General features: G+C 33.2%; 1 protein-coding gene across 1 annotated transcript in view; it reads right to left on the bottom strand.

Annotated features, from left to right (window-relative positions):
- Positions 1-7,847, bottom strand: part of ZPLD1 (zona pellucida like domain containing 1) — a 37,088-nt gene extending 29,241 nt beyond the window's left edge. Inside the window, exon 1 of the mRNA XM_049785673.1 lies at positions 7,739-7,847. Coding sequence (XP_049641630.1) covers positions 7,739-7,844 — 106 coding nt within the window. The 5' untranslated portion in view covers positions 7,845-7,847. The remainder of the gene's footprint in view (positions 1-7,738) is intronic.
- Between the last annotated feature and the right edge of the window lie 10,894 nt (positions 7,848-18,741).

Below are 18,741 nucleotides of genomic sequence, written 5' to 3'. Positions count from 1 at the left end.
CACTAAAAAATGTTACTAATAATTACTAGAAAACTCTGATTATTCAAATAATTTGCAACATATTCCAAAATACAGCAAAACTCAAAAATTAGACTGTAGACTGGTATCAAAACTTCAGCATAGTGATTCAAAATGCAATGTCACTGTGTACCCAAAATACTAATATGAAAGATTTTTAATCCACTTTGGTCAAAATAAAAATTAATAAAAAATTAAAATAAAACTATAGTATTCAACCTATGATATTAAATAAAATTATTCATAGCATAACTTTCAATTTCAGGTCAACAAAAAAGTGTTCCTTCACTATTGATGAAACATGTGAAAGAAAATCTGTATCATAAGAGCAATTCTTGGGTCAGTTTTAATATAAATAACAAATGAGATGCAAAATATTTGAACAAATAAAACCATGCCAGCGGTCTATTATAAGATGAAAACTATTTTCTATCTTTACATTAACAATGTATTTATAAAAAAGTATTTGCATATTTTGTATGGGTCTCTGTTCTAGACTCTAAAGCTAAAGGCATTAACATGAGTTCTTTAAATCAAGAAGATCATGCTGAAGAGAAGAGACAACTTATGCAAGAAAACTTGCAAATAACAATATTGCCAATAATCAAATGATAGAACATTGTATACAATAGTATATGTATAAAACCGGAACTTGGCAAAGCAGGGGTGTTTAAAAAAGTGTAACCAAGCATAAATGTTGAGCAGATAATTGGAATTATGAGTCTAACCTTTAGAGAATAGGAAGTTAGAAAAGTTAGTTTTAGAAAAAAACAAATATGCAATCTACTAATTATAAAAATATCTTTATTTATGAGACTTATGAGAGCAATAAAGAGAAATAAACTGAGACAGAATTTTTCCTCCAAATAAGTAGGTTTTCTTCCCAATATATCATCACCCAGCTCCAAAAATCCTACTGTAGAAAGACCCTAAGTAGTTAATATAATAGAGTTGATATTAAGATACAAAGTCTTTAAAAGCCCTAAATTTCCCCATAAAGCAAACAAAAAGCACTTTAAAATGTTGTTTAAAATATAGTTAATTCAGTCACTTCACAAACATCAAAAACATGACCACAATTGATAAAGTTGTATCTTTTTATCTATCTAAAACTCATATTATTTGTCTTTACCATGAACAGCCTGAGGAAAATAATTCTTGTTTTCAAGTTTTGGACAAACATCAGTCTTAATGTCAGTTATTTTCTGACTTTTAATTGAGAAAATCCAACCAACTAAATACTATGAAATTAATGAATTTTTTGCTATTTGTTTATATAGTTAACCTTTAACGCATTATTCTTGTCAACAAATATTCTTTTCCTCATTATTAATAATAAAGTTTTAATTATTTCTCTTTAACAGTGATGGATTTAGCAATCTCTGTTGCCACAAACAGCAAGCAAAGCAAGACAAGCTGCTGGGTTGGCATAAACACTGTCATGCAACCATGCTAAGTGAGCCTGATAACATGAGTCCAGACTCTTAACAAACTACATCATTAAAATGTAGGTTATGATACCATGGACAGAACTATGATCGTTGCATTTCTCACACAGTGATTCTAGTGTTCCAAGTCTTTTATGCAATTGATCTACTAATTAGTTCAACTATGTATTCTGAAAGGATGGAAGTTAACCCCTAAATGAATTCCTGCCGTTGGGATTAAGTACTTCCACAAAATACCAATATGAGTCATTTGTATTGATGGAGGGTGAAGGAAGAAGTCTGGACAATAAAAGAACAAGAGTGACAGAGTGGCATACAAAAGAATACTGAAAGAGGCCTGTTTCACTTCCTTTTCTGAAGAACTACTTTTATTTGAGACTCAGGGAGAGATTTATGAAGGAATGTATGTGAGTAACTGCTAGTAGGTCTACTTTATTTATTACCCATGCGTCAAGAACTGTATATATGAATACTTCTCCCTTAACTCACCCATTCTTTTTTATTTATTTTATTATTTATTTTTGGCTTGCAATAACATTAATGGTTTCTCATGAATGTAATTTTGACACCACACCTATTTCCAGTGTATTCAAATCCATTTCCTCCCTCTAAGTTGACTTTCAATATAGTTGTATGGGTAGTTATCTGTTATGTTGCCTTTGGTCTTTGTTGCTGCCTCACTGTGCATCTTTAAGTCCCATATTTGAGATAAAGACTAGTTTGCATCTGTCCCTATGCTTTTAACTTCATTCACCATGATATCCTCTAGTTCAATCTAAATTGATACAAATTGCATGATTTTGTCTTTTCTTAGAGCTGCATAGTATAATATGTGTATACATACCACAACTTCTTGATCTATTAATCTGTAGTTGGGCATTTGGGTTGTTTACATATCTTGGTACTCATTGCAGCAATGACCCCATTATTTAAACCAGTGTTCTTCCACAGTTTTATACTCACAAATTGGGACATTATGCATAACTTTCCACAGACAGGTTGTAATAACCACTGAGGTACACTAAAGATTTTCAACCTTTCTATTTTACAGACCAGCAAGTTCATGGACCAGCAGTTAAAGATCACTGCCTTAAGTCAGAAGTTCTCAAACACTCCTATTTATTATTGATTGGTTGATTGATTGATTGATTGGAAGTCCAACAAACTGCTCAGAAAACAAGAATGGGTTAGAATGAGAATGCGTTTAGCAAAGGATAGGGTACAGTATGCCATGCCAGAGATTCAACCAGGGTTGACAATGTGTAAAACAAGTACCTTTACCACTGTACAATCTCACCTGCCCTCTAGTTTTCTTTCTTATTTGAATCACTTGCAGAGGCTTTTAAATTGCTGATTTATTTCGAGTATTCCTAACATTTTAAGTTTAAATCAGAACATAACTATGACACCTATAACAAAATCATCTCTGAAGGTGGCTTCCAGGCTTCATTATCTTTAATTTAGTGATTCCAATGTGCTACCACCTTTGAGAATCACTACCTGAAGAGATGTTTATTTGCTATTTGGTGGAGCCCAATATTCTGCCTCAAAAGATTACCCATCCCTAGTCACTCTAATCCTATCAGGGATAGGGTCGGGTGTGCATGAGTTTTCTAAGAAGAGACTCTTGCAGTTAAGATGCAATATTTCTGAGAATAAGATTTATTTTTTTTATTTTTTTAGTATTTATTTTAGCACCATGATTACAACCATGTTTGTAGTTTGTTTTTGGTTATAAATAAGAACACCCCCTTCACCAGTGCAACATCCCCACTCCCTGGCTGCATTCAAGTCAGAATTCAAGATAGTTGTCAATGTAATTATTTCTCTAACTGAACTCACCACTCTTTGTGGTAAGCTTCATATCATGGGCCGGTCATTCCAGCTCTCATCTCTATTGTCTCTGTGTATTATTACAATAATGCATTTTATTTTTCTTAAAACCCATAGATGAGTGAGACTATTCTGTGTCTATTGATTTTATTTGTATTGATGTGCTGGATTATATGACCTTAATTGTAGCCTTGGTTTTAAAATAATAGCAAAAAATAAAGAAGAGTATTTTCTGTGTGTTAAATCTTTTCTATGCCAAAGACATCTCAGCTAGAAATAATTTATTTCCTGGACACTAATAGATATTTCTAAATTTATGCCATTTTAACAGATTAGAAGACTAATTTGGACATCATTTCCATGTTAAAATGAAAGCAGTCATATTTGGCACTCCATATACTTAAATTTGCCTAGAGAACAGATGCTACATTATTGTTTTAAGTCATTTTCTTAAGGGTTATTTTTCCTCTTAACAAGTTTTTACACTGTACTGAAACTTGAGTGCTATAAGACCAAAAAAATCCTAACGGAGTATTGATATTTTGTCTTCACAGAACACCAACAGCTCATGAGCAATTTAAAGAAAAAAAGGAGAGCCTGCTTCTTGCCAGTATTGAAAGGTTCTGTGATGCCTCAGTTTTCCACATCTATTCCTTGTTAGCAGAGGCAAGCTTTTATTTCTCAAGCTCTGGCAAAACCATGTGAAGTCTGTGGCAAACTTTCAGACTTCTATACTATTATTTTTTTCTTGTACATCCTTAAGAACAAGAATAATCTTTTTGAGACAGGTACAAAAAAATCTTTTAGGGTCAAGAAAATGACTTAAGTAGCAGGGAAGCATGTGGATACCTGGAGTAGAGCCACAACACTGCGTGCTGCTCCAAGCATACCAGGGCTGACAGATGCGATTCCTAAAACAAAAAGAAAGTAAAGGAAAGAAAAGAAAAGGCAATAGGTCTAATGGAACAGGGGAAGTAAAAATTCTCATGCAATAAAAACTTGAATATCAAAATACTGAATATCAAAATATATGGACTTTCAATGATTCAGTCACTGAAATTTACTAATTGCTCTCCTCACCATTGCACTTTATCACTGCACTTCAATCAGTCTGTGACCAATAACTGCTTGGATCAGTTCTTACATTTCATCTGATCTATGACAGTTACAGATGAAAAGTTGAAAGCATTCTTTCTTCTGACATCTTAAAGACTAAAATACTAGTTCAACATATAGAAATGCATGAGAACTGGCCTTTCCGATCTACACAGAGGACTGGAATGTATTCCCTGGGATAATTACTTCATTATCCACTCATTCATTATTGGACACAGAGCAGTGTAAATGTTGACCAAAACCTAATGGGAGATCAGAAAGTTCATTTTGGTTGACTTAGGAAAAATATTTCCTTAGTCAAGAAAATTCTCAGAAAGTAAATAAAGGTCCTCTTCAAATGATAACTGTCTAACTTTTAATGTAACACTTTTCATTATAATTTAATATTTGTACTTTATTTTTGTTATGGTGGTGATTATTTTTGCTTTGGGGCCATACCTGATAATGCTCCTGGCTCTGCACTCAGAAATTACTTCTGGTAGTGTTCATGAGACCACATAGAATGCTGGGGATAGAACCCATGTCTGCTGCATGCAAGGCAAATGGTCTTCCTGCTATACTATCATTCCATCTTCTGTTCTTCATTTTATAGTGAGTCTTAATAGTTTATTTTAAGGAATTACAATTTGATAGCAGGAGTCCCAATTGATAGCTTTGAAGTATTAGAAAACTTGAACCTGAGAATTCAAAACCTGCAAAGGTTTCTTATCACTTTTTTCTTTGTAAGAATAAAAAAAATAGTTATGTAATTGACCTAGATTTCAGTTCATGGGAACTATTTTTCTATTGTTTATTATTGTTATTTTACATAAGATATAAAATAACAAGTTAGGAAACAATGACTCATATTCATCATAGTTCACCATAAGGTAGAACCAGCCTCATTATTTCCAGTACCTTAAAACTTAATTTTCCTTTGTTGTGCATTTATTATTGAAGATCTCTTTATTACTAAAGGTTTCTTTCTTAGAGAAATGACAGTGTAGGCTTATTTACTATTTTATTTTCCAAAAGGGGCTAATCTAAAAGTATTCTTAGTTACAGAAACCAAAAGCCAAAAATCTTTTTTTAAATATGTTTCACTCTGGTCAACCAATTCCTTGATACACTAAGTCAACTCCCCCTCCATTTTTATTCTGGCTAATAAACAACTATTTTCAAATTTGTTTTTTGTTAGTAGAATAGAGGCATCTCTCTTTACAATGAAATGATGTCTCTTTAAATTAAAAACAATAAATTGGACTATGGTAATTCCCTTGGCTCAAAAATAAATGCCATAAAAATTTTTAAAGAATTCTAATGTCAGGATGCAGTGAAGGTCAGATAGGGTGAGGTGATTACTATCCTCGTTATTAACAATGCTTTGCATTTAGATAGACCCTCTCCTTTGCCAAATTCATTCTCATTCATCGCTTGGATTCTGTGCAGTTTGCTGGACTCCTTATGACATCAAGTTGATTCTAATGTGAAAGAGAAGCCTCAAGCCAAGAGGTGAGTAAACAATTAGTATTTGGACTTTATTTTTTGCTGCGCTGTCTTCTGCAAACAACCTGCAAAAAGGTGCTGAATACACACTTCAACTTGAAGCCAATCCTGAGACTTCTTATGTATCTGAATTGCAAATATTTTAATAATCATTTAAATCTCATCAATAGTGTGCACATACACACATGTGTCTGAAATCGGGAAGTCTGGATGTTTTTGTTTTTGTTTTTGTTTTTTTTGTTTTTGTCTATGATGGACAGTATTATCAATGCTACATGAGTGAGTGAGGAGTGATACTAATTCAAAATAAAGAAGCTTAATTCTGCCCTATAAAAATAAAAGACAGTTCTCTGCTTCCCTTTTTAGGGCATTTTTATAGTAGAACAACTTAAAAATACTATTGTATTCTTTACTCCTTAGTAATGGGAACGTTGCACTGGTGAAGAAGGGGTGTTTGGGACATTGGTGATGGGAATGTTGCACTGGTGATGGGTGGTGTTCTTTACATGACTGAAACCCAAACACAATCATGTATGTAATTAAGGTGTTTAAATAAATTAAAAAAAATTAAAATCCAACTACAAACATGCTTATGAACATGGTGCTTTAATAAAAAAAATAATTTAAAAGAAATAAATGACGTTTTTACCAGAGGGTAATAAAAATCTTAAAAATAAAAAAATAAAGAGATTTTTTTTCACCTTCTTCATTCAGGTCTTCATTAAGGACGTGGATTGCATCCAATTGAATGCAAACAGAAGAAAAAATACCATCTCACCCCTTAGTGCCTGCAGAATGTGTTAGCCTAACTTCAGAAGAAAACTTGCTGTAAATTGCAATAGTGTTTTCTTTCATCAAGATGCATTTGTTTTTTCTCTTGATAAAGTCAATACATTAACACAGAAGCTAACCCCAATTTCCAAGTAAATTTTTTCCAACCCTCATATTAGAGGAATATCTTTTATTTGAAAGTATACATTTTAACAGTTTCATTTGCTTTACTTAATTGAAACAATGATCACTCTTAATTGTTTTTACTGATCTTTCTGTTTGTTTTTATTTGAAATTTTCCATAATAGATAGCATTTTCAAGACCTGGCATTTGTTCAACTTGTGCTATTTAAGATTAGTAAGAATCCTACCTTTGAATATTTTCTAAACTGACTTTTAGACATCTCCCATCTGACCTCATATTTTACTTAACTAGCGAAGCACTTAGATACTAAATATAGCCACATGAAGACATTGCTTCACACTCCTGGCTTTACCCTGAGGCAAGATAGATTAACTATCTTCAGATAAATTAGAAATATCACATAAACTGCATAACTCTTGCTATACGCTGTCTATGATTGCTTTCAGTAAGTAAGCCAGTTGGACACATTCATCAATACAGTCAAAAATAATTTCTGTCACAATACTGATTTATTACTATTAAAAGCATTATAAAAGCATTCTTTATACTTTGGTAATTTTGGGGGGTGATGCATCAGATTTTAATATCATTTTATTAAGCATTATTCCTAAATAAATTTATTAGCTTTAAAATGGCAGTTTTGAAAGAAATTAGTGTCTCACACAATTTTATCACACTTTAGCCAATATTTTTCACATCTGTGATCAACTACTATTATAATATTAACTATGGTGAACATTTTGCACATTAATGTGAATACAAATTGCTCCAGAAAAAAACTATCTTTTGTCATTTGCCTATTTAATATCCACTTAAAAAGGAGGGGTATCCTTTTTAAGTGGATATTATATATATGTTTTACTAGTCAAACACAATAACTCTTTCTAGACACAATTAGAGAAATGATTAGGTTCAAACTTACCAGGAAATCTACTGTGAAGGTTGGCATCACAGTTGTAGCTATTAAATTGAGCAGAACCCGGAAGCACTTTAATTGTTAGAATCAGCAGCAACCATATTTGTTCCATTGCAAAACCTAAAAAAGAGTCACTTGTGATGTAACATTAATAACCTTCATTTTATTTTTAGGACAAACTAAGTCTGATCTCAACTATGCTGTATAAGTGATCTACATTCATGCAATAAAGTAGTCTATCTCCATCATTAAGTTTGAAGATTATTAAAATAATTACCAACATAAGGATAGAGAATTTTACAAAACATATTTTAATATGCTATTTTTTGGCTTCAGTGTGCTATAGGGAACAAAGTGAGAATTGTATAGTTGAAAGCTAAGAAACAACTCATAACATTTGCAAAGGAGAAATATTTATTAACAGAGAGAATTCAAATAAAAACTTTGTCAGATTTGTAGAGTCTGTAGAATTGCAGAAATGTTTACCAGGCAGAATAACCAACTTAGAAACAACTCTACACTTAAAAAAATGATACATCATCTAGAAAGATAGTGCAAACCATAGAAAATATGTATAGCATATACAGGTCCCTGAGTTGATTCTGGCAGTACATGGACACCTAAGAACTGCTGGGTAGAGCTGTGTTAGTCTCTGAGCACCACAGACATCACTAGAGGTTAGTACCACACAAAAATATTATATACCATGTATCCTATATATCAATATATTATAATAATTAGGGATTAATAAAATGATTCTGATAGAATGGTCAAATAAATCTCTAAAAATTCACGAAGTGTCAAGAAGTTTTCTTCAACAAACTTCCAGAATACAACAGCTTTTCAACACAATTATTTGTGTATAATTTCCCCCAGACTATATTAAAATAGAGCAAGAGGGAGCACAGGAAATAGTACGTATGAAACATCCTGTTTCTTCCATTGACAGGAAACATGGATTGACAAAGATATATGAGAAGATTAAATTCTCTAGGAAAGAGAAATAATAAAAGGCAATTTTTAAGATGTCAGTGTCAACTGAACAAATAAATAAAAATTGACTTTGATACTTAAATACTAGTTAGTCCAGTGCTTAATGTCCTTTCCAGATGCCTATTAAGTGTCTAGATAAAATTACAACATCCTGAAGAAATGCTAAAATTGTACTCAGAGTTTTCAGTATGTAGTTTGTTCACTGACCAAAAAAAAAATCTCTTTGGTTGGTGGTTTTGCTCTGCACATAAAAAGCAAAACAGAAACAGAATTGTGAACAGTTTTCTCAAATAATTTAATGCACTTTAAAAGCTTGGTTTTTAGGGAAATGGTTTTACGTGTTCTTGAAGATCTGCCCTTCACTAATTAAGTCTTTAGCAAAAGGAAAGAAATACATCTTGCCTTTAAATCATTGCATTAGTATAAGAAGTTCATGGTGAAACAAAGTCAGTTTGGTGAGGATGTGGGAAAGAAAGCCATGAGTTTGCTCTCAAAATTAGACCAACAAATAGTAATTCAACATAAGCTTTCTTTTTTTGGCTTCATGTCATAATGCTCAAACAAATCTAATGAGTAATAGGACAGTCACATGTATCATTATCTTTAAATCTTTAGGAGAATTCTAAAAAAAAATAAATAGCTCACACAAATGATCTTGGGCTATACTAGACAAACCTACAAATACACCTTCATTAGCAAAGACTTCAACATAAAGAATAAGACATCCCTGCCCCTTTGGGAGTTTTAGGAAGACTCTTCGGAAAGAAAACACCTTATTTCTGATAAACATACCATCTGTCACCTCCCTGCCCTCCCATACACATATTCACCTGCCATTACTTTTTCACAGTGGGTCCTATTAATTTCTAGAAGGCATTTGAAACCAAAGCCTCCAGACTGTAGTCATCCATTCTATAATTGTCCCCCACCCTTATGGATTCACAGTCAGGACTAGAGTTGAGTTATTTTTACAACTCTGAAATATTTTTTGGATCTTATCTCACAGGATAAAAGAATAACAATAACTTTTTTCTGTGCCTAAGAAGGCTTCTTGTGGCATAATATTTATTTCCTGTTCCACATTCATAATTCTTAGAATAATATTGTGAGACTAAAATTATTATTCTGTGCACAGAGAAAGAAAACTGTATCTCAAAAAGTTTAAGTGATGTGGACAACTGGTGAATATTCTTACAACTACATCTTTATGATAACAAAGTTACCTTCACAAGTTATCTAAAAATATTGGTTATCCTAAAATCCAGGATTTATTTGGTTTGTTTTCTCTTTGTTACCAGTTTTTATTAAGCTATTGAAGTTATAGATTCTAATACATATTTCATCTGAATATTGAAAAATAAATTCTTATAAAGTGATTGTTATTTGCTTTATATATAATAGCATGGGTTCATGAAGAATAAAATTAAAAGTTATTTGTAGAAATGAAGAGTTGGCTATCACTGTCAAAGCAGTAAGAAATTTTAATATAGACCAAATGAGATAGATATATGTTTGCCAGAAAAAACTCAAATCTGTTTGAAAGAGTCTGCTGAGAGAAGCTGTAAAGTTTTAGTTCCACAACTTTGGAACATATCTGAAGTCTCCAAAAGAGGCATATCTTTTGTTTTCTTCTACACTGTGACAGTACCTAAAACATTATTGTAGAGAATAAATTCTTAAGGAAATTAGAAATAAGGTTTAGGGTCCTAAAGTGGCTGCCTGGACACAAGCTTAAAGCCAGTTCTGCTACAAGTGCCAGTGCAATTCAGGTATCCATACCAATTGGGATTCCTGGAGTGGTGCAAACAAACAACAAAAAAGCAAAGCAAACAAAAACAAACATAAAACTTCTTAAAGAATAAATTTGGAAGAAAAGATTGAAGGGAAAAAACACTACCTGTTATTACATAATATACATTGATAAGCAGATGTAAATTAAATCCCTCCTGGTCATCATCTAGATTTGCCATTTGAAAAACAAAATGATGATTTTATGACCTTACAAACTAAAAATGAATAAATACGCACAAATAATTTGGACATCCAAAAGACACCTAAATACAGAATATGGGAAATGGTGCACTGAACAAAAGAACAATCACAGTAGGTTATTTTCTATGTTCCTGAGCTAGCTTGCTTCATGGAAAGGTGTTCATAACCAATGTTAGTGGTGACCCTTATTAACAAAATTATTATTTTTATTAAAATAATATATGTACTAGTTTTTTCTTTAACCTCTAGGTATAATGTAGGAGTGTTTTTGTTTGGTTTTGTTTGGGGGAAGTCACACTCAGTAGTGCTTAGTGTTTTCTCCTGACTCTCTGATCAGAGATCACACCTGGCAGTGCTCTGAGGACTGTGTGGGGTGCTGGGGATCAAACCGAGGTTGACAGCATGCAGCTACCTACTGTATTATTATTATAACTCAGCTTCTAAGTGGAAGATATCAAAAAGCATCTACATCTCTTATCTAGACAGTTTTCACATTTTTATTCCTATAATATTTATAATGCTTATTAGCATTTTCAAAACTGAGAGGCTTTTAATATTTCACCTGCAAGTTAAAACAAGATGATGGAATATTAACTTCTGAACTCTTCTCCCTCAATCCTATTTCCATTATTTCCTTGCACATAGGAAAACTGGAGCATCAACTTGAAGAAGTAATCTTGGAGATGCTATCTGCTACCATTCTTAAAGTTATTTTCTGAAGTGGCATTACTTACAATTCTGAAAACTCTATTGAGTCCCTTTCAGTTTTAAGCCCCCTCAGCTCCTCAGCAAATCTAGGCAAGTTGATAAAATCAAGTCAGGTTGATAAAATCTTAGTTGATCTTTGTGTCATAAGGCTAAGCCTGATTTCTGTGATTTTTTTCTGGGATGATCTGAGGTCCTTGCTGTCTCATTGTGACTTCAGGAAATTCTGCTTCAGAAACACAGGAAGAACTTTTCTCTTTTTATTCATTTTAACTAGATGCAAAAAAAAAAAACCCTATTGCCCCTTTGTTGATCCAAATAATGTCCAACAAGATTGCTTAACAGACAGTATCATAGGCTATTAGTAGCAGCCTTAAAGAATAATAACCTTGGATATATATTTCTGCACAAGGTTTTGGGGCATGTGTCTTAATTTAATAGCTACACAAACTTAAATTGAATGAAGATAGAATAAAAGTATTTATCCTAGAGTGAAATTTAAGAAATTCAGAGTGTTGGAAGAGATACTTGAACCTCTTAAATTTGTACTAGTAGGCTCTGTGTTTTTTTTTTCACAGTACAAGGAGATTCTATACTCAGTGATTTTCTATAGAGTATATTAATCTTCACACATTTAAATATTTCTTTAAAGTAATAGCATTTTAAAACTCTTATTTTTTAACTTTCTTATTTAGGATAGAACTTAGAGGTTAAAAGGCACAATTTTATACTTAAAACTAACTCAATTTTGAATAAATTGCAGTTCTGAGAAAATATAATTTTCTAGATCTTATATATTTAACTACACTTTTTTGAGTTTCCTTTAATTGAGTTCTGTTATTTGTAAGTCACTTTTCTATGTTTAATATTCAACTACTAACACAGATTTAATTTTCACCCATGTTAAAAATTTGGAAACTGAAGCCTGAAGCTATTAATTGGCTTTCCCAAGGTCACAGACTCAGTAGATAGCAGAGCAGAATTCAAAATCAAATTTGACCTTTGGAATTATTGTGCTACACTGCTTGACTTAACTGGAGTTTCTCAAATAAATAAAATTGTTGACTTGGTAATTTTCAAAAAATAAATTAGATTGATAACATATACTTAAAATATGCCTTGAGCTTAATGTTGCAGATAATCGAGGTATGGTATTTCTAATATCTACAGTTGTCATGACTATTTTCCTGAAGCAATGAATGCATAAGGAATATTATTTTTCATAATAGATGCAATAATACTAGTGAGTTTTAAGGGATATGCACCAGAAATTTTAAGTACAGATTTCTAACCATGAGATAGATAATTGCTCTCCTTAGACTAATGAGAAAACCAAAGCACAGCAACATTAAGTAGTGTGCCCAAGGTTAAGCAGACAAGCAGTAAAAAAAATCAAGATTCAATATCAATGCACATTGACTTCAGATGTCATCCTCAACTTAGTGAGGCACTACCCATCAGTAACAAGAAAACAAATAGAAATTTTACAAATATAAAATACTAAATATTTTTTAGAAGCACATGGAAAACAAAATAAAACAAAAATTTTCAGGAAGAGTGAAGAGTATAACACAAGGATATATACTCAATTGATAGTGTAGAATTTTATAAATCACTTCTATACTGTGAGGTCCATTCATCTGTAATGTGTTTAACTTTATACTGTCCTTTTTATTTTTTTCTATTCAGTATTTCACAAATAATACAGGCTTTTACGACAAAACTTATTTTGTGGGAATAACATGTTGGAATAGACATTTTTTGACTTAGTGTGTTCTTTAGTAATTTATAATGTTTCTTAAGTAATTTTTAATGGATTTTAGTAATTTTAGTAATTTTAATAGGTTTCTTAGTAATATATTTTAGTAATTTTTAAAATATTTTTATTTAAGTAACATGATCATAGTTGGGTTACAGTCAAAACAGAACACCCCCCCCCCTTCCCAGTGTAACATTCCTCCCTCCGTCTTCCCATCCTCTACCTGTATTCAAGACAGGCATTCTACTGCAGTTATTTGCTTTTAAGTTCAGTAAATAGTATTTTTGTTTCCTTAAAGGATAAGAGTAAAAAAATATAGTAAAGGTGTGATATAGTAAAAGTGGCAATCGCCATTGTTTGCATAGGTCCAGAAAAATATGGGGAAAATGGAAAAAAATCCTTGGCCTGATTGCAAAAAGGCCTCACCCCAGAAGTTTATTGGCATAAGACCGAATCTGGGTACCAGGCATACCAGTCTGTCCAACCCGAGTCATTCTCCGTGGTCCCGATGAAACTTTTTCAGACTTTAGCTATTGTTGGTATCAATTCTTATACATAAACATTCTGGATTCTAGATTTCTTCGTCATATAGAATAAGAAATTTAGTTACAGGCTGCAATTACAAGGTAAAGAAGACTAGGCCCAAAGAGACAGCTGATTCCTGGAACCAGGCTAACCTTAATTGATTCCTGGAAACAGGGTGTAAACCACAAGGGCATTCCAGTGCGAGGACATCTTGCATTTCAGCACAGAGATACCTTGGAAGGACATAGGACGGAGGTGGAACCAGTCTGACCATCCTGCATTCTAGCATGGGGACACCTTGGTCACTGCAAGAGGGAGAGACCAAGAAGTGGCAGATAGCCCTTGAAAAGATTACGAAGAGATAATTGCACACAGTCACTAAATGAAAAACACATAAATGGCACAATAGGTATAGAATAAAGGTAAAATCTAGTTTAATGCTATTCTCGCTTGTGTCACTGGCTTGCTTGAAGTATGATACAATAAATAAGGCTCCCTTCCCCTAATTGCTCCGGGAACTATGTTGTCAAGGGAACAGGTCCTCCACCCTGTAGATTAGGAGACCACCTGGAAGGTCCAACCCATGCCATTTCTCTACATGCCATTGGTCTAGGGGTTGGGGGCAGATGATGTCATGAAAGGGCTGAATAGAAAGAAAATTGATCTTTTTCTGTATAAATTATTGGATTATTTAAACTGCATAAACCTATGAAATGCTTTGACCTGTGGGCTCATTATCATATGAATTCCCTTAAATGTTTGTGAATTTGGATGCTCAGGGTCTTACTGCAGACTGAATTTCTGGATTGTGGTGACACCCAGAGCTCAGGAGAAATAAACCTGCATTGCTGATTACATCTCTGAAGGTTCATGGTCTCTAAATAAGACAGTGGGCTCTCCCGGAGCCTGGGCATCGCTGGACCCTGGGCATCCCTAGACCCTGGGCTTTCCCCCTGGCCCTGGGTGTTCCTGGACCTTGAGCCTTCATTGGACCCTAGGCTTTCTTTGTCCCTTTTAACACATGGACAGTTTTAACAACTACATCAACATTTCCCAATGGATAAAGGTGGATTTTGTACCCAAGAAAACTAATTTATTAAATAGAACCACTGTGACCTGAAAAAAATGTAAGCATGTTTAAAAGAACTTTTATTTATTCTCAAGGAAATGCCTTTTGAAGAAACAAATGGCCTCAGTAATTTATCAAAGTTGCTTACTGCTTTAATTTTATTGCCTTCATATAGGTCAATCTATGTGATACATTTCTATATGGAAAAAAAAAACTAGAACAGTCACTTCAACTAAACATCACTCATTCCCTTATTCAGTCATCAAATAGTTTTGTTTTATTTTTCAATAATGAAGGCTGGCTATTTTATTAGATTCTCAAAAATATGAGATAGATTCTTTGGCATTGGTGACCACTCCAGTCCTACTGTTCTCTGGTCACCTTTTGATTTTCTGGACCAGTTCTTCTGCATAGGCATCAAGCCCCCATAAAATAGAATTATAGTCCTAGGCTTTCTTAATCATTGATCCAAATCTACACTTGGGTAGACAGAAGTCATTCATTGAGCTTTAAATTGTTAGAAAGTTTCCTAAGAAAAAAAGAGAGAAGAACTGTGAATTTTAGCAAAGATTTACAGTTAAGTAAAACATAAAGCCTACTGGATCCAGTTAAGATCATGAGCAAAGAAGCATAGACATTGGGCAGAGAGCATCTGTCCTGCTCAAATAAATCATGGCATTAAAGGATGTTGCCTCTTTAAAAAAAAAAAAAAAAAAAAAAGAGCAGGGAAAAGAAATGAACAAGGCTTAGAGAGAGAGCACAGCAGTAGGGCATTTGCCTTGCATACATCCAATCCAGGATGGATGAAAGGTGGTTTGAATCCCAGCATTACATATGGTCCCCCATGCCTGCCAGGAGTGATTTCTGAGCACAGAGTCAGGAATAACCACTGAGTACAACCGAGTGTAACCCAAAACACAAAATAAATAAATAAATAAAAATAAAAATAATAAAAATGAACACTATTTTTAAGCTCACTTCAGCAAATCACCAGTTTTAAAGTTTTCAAAGATAGAAATATTTAATGATAAAACACAATTTTTAATTAATATTTTTTATTTAAACACCTTGGTTACCAAAATGACTGCGGTTGGGTTTCAGTCATATAAGATGACATCCCCCCCAATCACCAGTGTAACATTCCCATCACCAATGTCCCAAATATCCCTCCTCCCCTCCCCGCCCCCACCTGTACTCTAGTCAGGCTCTCTATTTCCCTCATATCATTGGATAAAACACAATTTTAAATTGTGTCTAGACTGAAGATCTATATTTATTTTTGCGTTCCACTGATTATTTAAAAAGTATATATTTAAAGAAAAATGAAAATATAAAGCTTTCATCAGAAATAGCTATTATTACATTTATACACATTATTTGTGTAGAGTGCCCTTGTCTTGCTAAATAAAGAGTAAAACACACTGTGTACTTTTAAAATAATGCCTCAAACAAAGGAGAAAATAAATTTAACCATCAAAAATACATTCAGAAATTTTATGGCTCTAAAGACTCTGATGTATACCTTAAGAAAATGTGAATACTAAAGGCTGTTCCTGAGAGAAAAACTATACTCCAATTTTCTCTGACACGAGTATTCATTTATTTCCCTTTGCTCAATGTTCACATTTGTCTTTTTGTTGAAGGTTTTTCTCATGTAATATATAGCCTGTAAATTTCTTACAATATTTAGTTTGGAACATTTATTTTAACACCGTTTTTTCTGGATACTAAGAAACTAAGCTAAACCACTAAAATGTCGGGGTTTTTTTAGTAATTTGCCAGTTCTTTTTAAGATATTTCTACATTTACATTTTAAAGTGAAAGAACTTTAATGAGAGATTCTCATATATTTAGTGAATAATGTTTATGATGGCTCCTTATTTTATGAAGTAGTCTGATAACAAAGTACTTATTAACAAGTAATACACTGGGGTTAGCCAAATACAAAAAAACACCATGTTGATATATTCTGATTTCAGATTAATCTATTTCCCCCCAAAAATCTAAGGAATTTATATTTGTCAATTATAATAACAGAAAGCTAATGTATGCCTTTGTAAAATCTTGCCAAAAAGTAAATATCCCCATTTTATTACTATCTGTTAGTGGAAGTACCTCTTTCATATTCTAATTTATTCCACATATTTTTACTATTCAATTTCTGTGTCAGTCTCAGGATACTGAAACTCCAGTGATGAACAAAAATAAACATGGCTTTTTTTCTCTCAAGGAATTTTAAAAATCAAAGAAAGAAATAGTCATCAAAACTATTGTAATATACATAAATATATATTTACAAAGTATATTGATTAAGTTATATAAATGGAAAGCAAAGAATACCTCAAGAATTATAATAGAAAAATCTAACTAGAGGTTGGAGTAGGTAGGCATTTGCCTTGCACGTGGCCAACCCAGGTTTGATCCTGGCATTCCATATGGTCCCCCAGGCAATTTCTGAACACAGAGCCAGGAGTAACCCCTGAGCACCACCAGGTGTGGCTCAAAAATAAAAAACCAAAAAGAAAAGAAAAGAAAAACCTACTCTAACTTCTGAGAATAATCACAGCTTATCAGTATTTAAAGATTTATTTAGTCAAAAAGGAAAAAATAAAGGGAGAACTCACTGATTAATCACAGGTCTGAAACAGTGAAATTTAATATAATTATATTTTAAAATTTGGGGGCTAAAGTGACAGTATAGTGGGTAGGACATTTACTTATACTGGCTGACCTGGTTTTAATCCCTGGCATCCCATATGGTCTTCTGAGCAGCACTAGGGAATAATTCCTGAATGTAGTGTCAGAAGTAATTCCTGCGCATCATAGTGCATGGCCCAAAACTTTAGGTATGCATATGTTTTCTGAAATTTTAAAGAATATTTATGATATCCAGACTTAACTAAAGATCAGGCGGAGATAGTAATACACTACTTTCCCTAACTAAAATGGGTTGTTATTAAAGACATTTTTGGGGACTAGGATTGTATTAACAGAAACATGCTGATAAAAGATTAAATTTATACAGAACAAAAGTTAATAGGATCTGTCTGGAGATATTACTATCCATATTTAGGGATTAAGTCATTGTTTAGACAAGGCCAATTGCTGTTGAAACCCCAATACTGTAAATTGTTTTTTTTTTTGGGGGGGTCACACCCGGCAGTGCTCAGGGGTTACTCCTGGCTTCATGCTCAGAAATTGCTCCTGGCAGGCACGGGGGACCATATGGGACGCCGGGATTTGAACCGATGACCTTCTGCATGAAAGGCAAATGCCTTACCTCCATGCTATCTCTCCGGCCCCTGTAAATTGTTTTTAAGCATCACTAGTTGTGTTACTTCTAAGCACAGAGCCAGGTGTAAGCCCTGAGCAGCACCAAGTGTGGCCAAATAAAATAAATAAAATATCAGAACATTTTGATTGAATTCAAGATTCAAACAAAGATGAATTAACTAGTAATATCTTGATATTACTTAATATCTACACCTTGATTACCATATCTTGACACCTCATATATTTCCTATAATTTAATAAATTGTCTTTATGTGAGTCATGAAGAATTGAATAATTTAAATGAGTTGCTCACAACTTTCCACCACGATGAGAATAGAATGATGAGAGTAAAATGATATAAAAAGGAAACTCTTGTTGGGGCTAGAGAGATAGCACAGTGGTAGGGCATTTGCCTTGCATATGGCAGACCCAGGAGTGGTTCAATTCCCAGCATTCCATATGGTCCATAGCCTGTCAGGGGCAATTTCTGAGTGCAGAGCCAGGAGTAACCCCTGAGCACCACTGGGTGTGGCTCAAAATCCAATCAATCAATCAATCAATCAATAAAGTAAAGAAAAAAAGAAAAGGAAACTATTGTCTAATTTGGGCTTCCCAGTATTCTTATTTAAATTCAAGGTAGAAAATATAGTCATTACAATCATTACAATAATAGTCATTATAGCTAGACAAGAG

The sequence above is a fragment of the Suncus etruscus genome, chromosome 13, assembly GCF_024139225.1.
Source record: "Suncus etruscus isolate mSunEtr1 chromosome 13, mSunEtr1.pri.cur, whole genome shotgun sequence".
NCBI lineage: Eukaryota > Metazoa > Chordata > Mammalia > Eulipotyphla > Soricidae > Suncus > Suncus etruscus.
The sequence above is the reverse complement of the archived record's forward strand: the minus strand, read 5'-3'. Positions and strand labels throughout refer to the sequence as shown.